The sequence below is a fragment of the Miscanthus floridulus genome, chromosome 1 (genome assembly GCF_019320115.1).
Source record: "Miscanthus floridulus cultivar M001 chromosome 1, ASM1932011v1, whole genome shotgun sequence".
Lineage (NCBI taxonomy): Eukaryota > Viridiplantae > Streptophyta > Magnoliopsida > Poales > Poaceae > Miscanthus > Miscanthus floridulus.
Genome location: NC_089580.1, coordinates 88,855,375 through 88,861,019, shown reverse-complemented (window position 1 = coordinate 88,861,019; position 5,645 = coordinate 88,855,375). Strand labels below are relative to the sequence as shown.

The following is a 5,645-nucleotide window of genomic DNA, read 5'->3' as shown; positions in this document are numbered from 1 at the left end:
ACTATCCGCACTAGCATCCAGCTGGTTCACCCAGGAGTTCACCAAACTAGCAGGCACAATTACACTTGATCCCACCAATGGAATGTTTGATCTAGAGTCTGTGTGGCTAGATTGGTCACCTTTAACTTCCTCTTCCTAGGTAGCTGCTGGCAGGGTTCCTCAACCTGCAAGCCAAGTTCTCGGCTCGCCCCCGTACCACCCCTCTCCTTCTCATTCTAAGTTGTCCCTGCCTATCACTTAAGTGGGCATTGAACCACCTGATCATCTATTTCCCCCACAAAACCCGACGAGTGATGTGAGCCATCATCACCCATCGAGGAATGAGCCTCACATGATTTGCTATGCTACGTCGTAGGGGGTCAAGTAGCCAATGAAGAGCCACTTCCACAGGACTTGGCTGCTGCACCCACAAAGGACCGAAAGTGTTTCCTTCTTTCTCCTACTGCCCGAAGTTGGACATCATAGGGTAGTTTGCCATGCTCATCCTGGGCTATCGGGTGTAGACATTCAACCTCTGAATGCCCTATCACTCCATACTCAAAGCAGTAGAATAGGAGCTTTTCATATTGAGCCTGGAACCAACACGCGTGGTTCCCCTACCTTGCTCATCTAGAGAAGCACCCCTGCTGTCACACTAGTTTATCAATCTCAATGGCCACTCGGGCACACAAGAATGCCCTGCTAGCCTTCCATCCACGTCCGCATTCATCTCAACCACCTGGCCGATCAAACTGATAGCACGAAAGCCCATCACCAAATTCATCCATCCAAGCGGCAGATTCAGGATACGCACCTACATCTCCAACCGATAAAAAATGACTTCGGATGCACTGAGTTTCTCGTCGTAATTCTGCAGAATGACCGCATATCTACCCACCATCCAATGTTGGCGCGGGCGATACCCTACGATGAAATAGAACACAGCGGCGGCGTCTCAACAGTGACCATGGTGAGATAACAGATGAGAATGTTTGAGACTAGGGTTTGTTGCTGCCAAATGTCATAGCCCTTTTTGGTCCTTGTTCTTTCTATTTATAGAGATACATGATGAAATCACGGAACATACCTCCATGTATCCCCGCGCCACGCTACACACCGTGTGCCACGCCGTTTTTTGTGCGACGCGCACCACGTGCTGCAGCGCACACCGTGACGCTCCAAACCGACTCGACCAGACCGTGTCAAGCACGAGCATGCCTCCGTACTTGCACTATCCTCTAACCTGACTTCTAGATCTTAACTGAACAAAGATACTAACTAACTAGTGCTATAGTTTAGCTAACAATTCACCCCCTAAACCTATTGCACCTTGATGACGTCGATTGCTTCTCTGAGCTCAACAAACCTTGCTCGCCCCAGGGCCTTGGTAAAGATGTCGGCCAACTAGATTCATCAGTGCCTATGTGATCCACCTCGACCTTGCCCTCCTCAATGCATTCACGGATGAAGTGAAATTTTGTATCAATGTGCTTACTTCTATCATGATGCACCGGGTTCTTGCTCAAAGCAATTGCAGACATATTGTCCATGAGCAATTTTACTCGGCCTCCTTTGTTCCCATTAGATCACCAACAAGTCGGCTTAACCAAACCCCTTGACAGGCTGCCGCTGCTGCTGCTACATACTCAGCTTCACATGAAGAAAGAGTAACAATTTTCTATTTCTGTGACACCCAAGTGACCACATTGCCACCAAGAAAGTAGACAACTCCTATGGTACTTTTCCTGTCAACAACATCACCAGCAAAGTCACTGTCACTGTACCCAAGCAAGAAGGGTTTTAGTTCAGTGCTCTTCTCATATCTGCAGCCATAATCCTTGGTTCCCTTCAAATACCTCAATATTTGCTTCACTGCTCCCCAATGAGCTTGACTTGGTGCTTCCATGTACCTACTGACAACACCCACTAAAAATGCTAGATCAGGCCTAGTGTTCACAAGGTACCTTAAGCTACCAATTATACTTCTATATTCTGTTGCCCTCACAACCTCATCCTCGATTCTCTTGTAGAGCTTGAGTCTAGACTCCATTGGTGTAGCACTTGGATTACAGTTCAACATCCCTGCAGTTTCCAGAATCTTGCTTGCATATGTAGTCTGACTCAATGTGATTCCACTATCTTCTTGCCTCACCTCAATCCCCAGGTAATAGCTAAGAAGCCCCAGATCACTCATGCTGAATTTTTTCTTCATCTCATTTTTGAACTGCACAATGTCTCTAACACTTGGCCCTGAGATGATGAGATCATCAACATACACCCCTACAATGAGAAAAGAGCCTCTGTTGCTTCTTCTATACACAGCATGATCTAGCTTGCTTTTTGTAAAGCCAAGTAAAGCCAAGAGCAATAAGCTCCTTGTCTAACTTTGCATTCCATGCCCTTGGAGCCTGCCTTAGGCTATACAGTGCCTTTCTGAGTTTCAGAACTTTGTCACCTTTGCCTACAATGAAACCTGGAGGTTGCTTCACATATACTGATTCTGTCAAATCACCATTGAGGAAAGCTGATTTTACATCCATGTGATGTACCTCCCATCCTCCTTTTGCAGCTAGAGCAAGTAGCACCCTCACCGTCTCAATCCTGGCAACAGGTGCAAAGACCTCATCAAAATCCACACCCTGCACTTGAGCATAACCCTTGGCAACTAGCCTTGCTTTATGTTTGACTATCTTGCCATCAGGGTCTTTTTTCAGTTTGAAAACCCACTTCAAACCAATGGCCTTCTGCTCCTTGGGCAACTCACTGACATCCCAGGTCCTATTTTCTTCTATGGCCTTCATCTCAGCCATCATGGCTTGTCTCCAACATTCCTCAGTCATGGCCTCCTCCACTCGAAGTAGGTTCACCAACAGCTGTCAGACATAGTGCACTGTACTCAAAATTCTCCACTTCATCTGTAGAGTCCAACAAGTTTGTCACTGTTCTGAATCGCTTTGGTGCTTCGTCTAAACCTGCAGATACATCAGATGGAGGTGACGCCCATTGTATCTAGTGTGCTGGCTATGAGGCTGTACTAGAGATTGGAGTATGTGGTGGTGATCCACCTATCTCCCCCACGAGTGGAATTGAGGCAGCAGATCTGGCTGGAGATGATGCATCACTGAAATCAGCATCCAATCCTAAATCCTGGCCTATTGTCGAACCTAGGTATAGTATCTGAATACTTAACAATGAAAGTATCAGGTGCTGAAACTTCATCAGTCCCACTGCTGCTCTTCTCCTCCCAATTCCACGGACGCTTCTCATCAAAAATGACATCTCTAGCCACCATCAACCTATCTCTGGCTGGATCATATACCCGGTACCCCATGGCACCTGGCTCATAGCCCAAAAATACCCCTGGAATTGATCTGTCAGCAAGCTTATTAACCCCGGGTCCCAACTTCTTTGCAAAAGCAGTGCACCCAAATGTGCGTAGGTGCTTTACTCTAGGGCTTGCGTCCAAACCACGCTTCATACGGTGTTTTCCCATTCAGGCTCTTTGTTGGTGCTCGATTCAGAAGATACACTGCTGTCTTTACAGCCTCTCCCCAAAACTTGGCTGGAACTTTCATTGCTTTCAGCAAGCAACGCGCCATCTCCACTACAGACTGATTCGGCGCTCAACCACTCCGTTCTGCTGAGGAGTGTAGGGTGTAGTCGTATTGTGCTTCACTCCACGATCACTGCAATAAGTCATGAATGCACGCGAGTTGAACTCACCCCCACAATCTGTTCTGAAAGCTTTTAACTGACAGCCTGACTCAACTTCTGCTGCCAGAACTATCTTCTTAAAATACACCAGAGCCTCATCTTTTGTTGACAACAACTCAAGCCACATAAATCGACTAAAGTCATCAACAATTAACAGAAAGTATGACTTGCCTCCGGGTGTCGGCGGTGTGATCTGCCCGCACAAGTCACCATGGACTAGTTCAAGTCCACCTTCAGCTCGGTATGTCGACACCTGTGGAAACGGACCTTCTGTGATGCTTGCCCAGTACACAGCCGTCGCACACCTGCTTAACTCCATGAATCTAGGGTAAACCCTCTACCATCTGCTTTGATGCGAGATCCTTCAGAGCCCTAAAGTTTAGGTGCCCATACCTGGTGTGCCAAAGCCATGCCATCTCCTCCATCTTGGATAACAGGCACACGGGCACGGTTAGGTTCGGCTTCATGACATACAGCCTGTTCCTCCTTACTGCCCTGATCTAGAACGCCGATTTGCTGCTGTGCAGCCTGACGGCTCTCAAACACCTTCAAGACGCCATTGTCGATCTCGACACGGCATCCAGCTTCTTCCAGCTGACCAAGACTCACAATATTGCATCTGAGCGATGGAATGAAGTATACCTCGGTGAGCACACGATGTTCGCCGTTCTTGCCAGCAATTGTCACGACGCCAATTCCTTGGATCTGAACTGTAGATCCATAACCGAAGCGCACGGCGCCACGCACCGACTCGTCCAGGCTTGCCAGTGCGTCACGATTCCCCGTCATATGGTTCGTGGCACCTGTATCGAGTATCCAGGCCCCTTCATTGTACTCAGCTAGGGAACACTCTCTCCTAGCTCAGGAACACTTGGTGCGCGCTCGCTGACCGTGTGCGTGTCACATTGCACACCTGAGCAACAAGCAGTGCTCCCGTTTCAGGATCACCTGCGACGTGGTGAGCAGCCTCCTGCTTCTCCTCCTTCGGCTTGGTCTTGCACTCCCTGGCAAAGTGCCCATAATCTTGCACTTATTGCACCGCCCCTTGCGCCTCGGTGTCCCCATGGATGTGAGCTTGGCTCCGGAGTCGCGTGCGTCACCGCCGCCACGCGCCTCGGATCTGTCCTTGCGGACATAACGGCTGTCGCCGCTTCTCTGACCCGATGATGAAGATGATTCCTGCACCATTCGGCTCTTGTTCTTCACCAGCCACTCCTCTTCGGTTAGCAAGAGCTTTGGCATCTTCTCTGTGACTTGTTCGATAGAGGGCTCAAAACGATCTTCTGCCGCCCTTAGGCGACCGACGAGCTCCTCGATCGAGAGCGTGCTCATGTCACAGAACATCTCAATTATGACTGCTACCTGGTTGTAGCGTGCAGGCACCACACGGAGAAACTTCTTCACAACTCGAGAGTCATCGATCTTTTCTCCTAGACCCTCCAGATCCGTGGCCAACTTCGAGATCCTCATCGCAAACTCATCGATCGCTTCTCCTGGCTTGAACGTGATCTGTTCAAACTCCGTCAGTAGCCTCTGGGCATTTGCTTCCTTCACGCGGTCGGCTCCAAGACGCATGATCTTAAGTGCATCCCAAGCCTCTTTCGTGTTCTTCTTCTTTAGGAGCATGGAGTGCATCTCTGTTGGCACGCCGCGGAGCATGGCTCCTAGAGCCAACCTGTCCCGGCAGTCGCTCAACCTTCGCATCTTCAATCGCGTCCCAAAGGAACATCCCTTCAAGGTTGCACTGGACATGAGATGCCCACTCTTGATAATTCGTGCGTGTCAAAGTCGGCCAGATGAGATTCCCGGCCGCTTGATTGAACGCCCGCTCCAACACCTCCTTCTCCTTCTCGCCCGACACGCCCATCTCCGGCTACTTCTCCGTCTCAACTCCGGTGGACTTAACCACCCTTGCTTCTCTTCTCCTGCCTCCTACCGCCTAACCTGGTGCT

The 5,645-nt window shown here is 49.5% G+C and overlaps 1 protein-coding gene across 1 annotated transcript; it reads right to left on the bottom strand.

The window, feature by feature from the left end:
- Window positions 1-4,593: 4,593 nt before the first annotated feature.
- Window positions 4,594-5,397, bottom strand: LOC136460104 (uncharacterized). Its single transcript, XM_066459940.1, has one exon. It carries the CDS (start codon window positions 5,395-5,397, stop codon window positions 4,594-4,596), a length of 804 nt encoding a protein of 267 aa, XP_066316037.1.
- Between the last annotated feature and the right edge of the window lie 248 nt (window positions 5,398-5,645).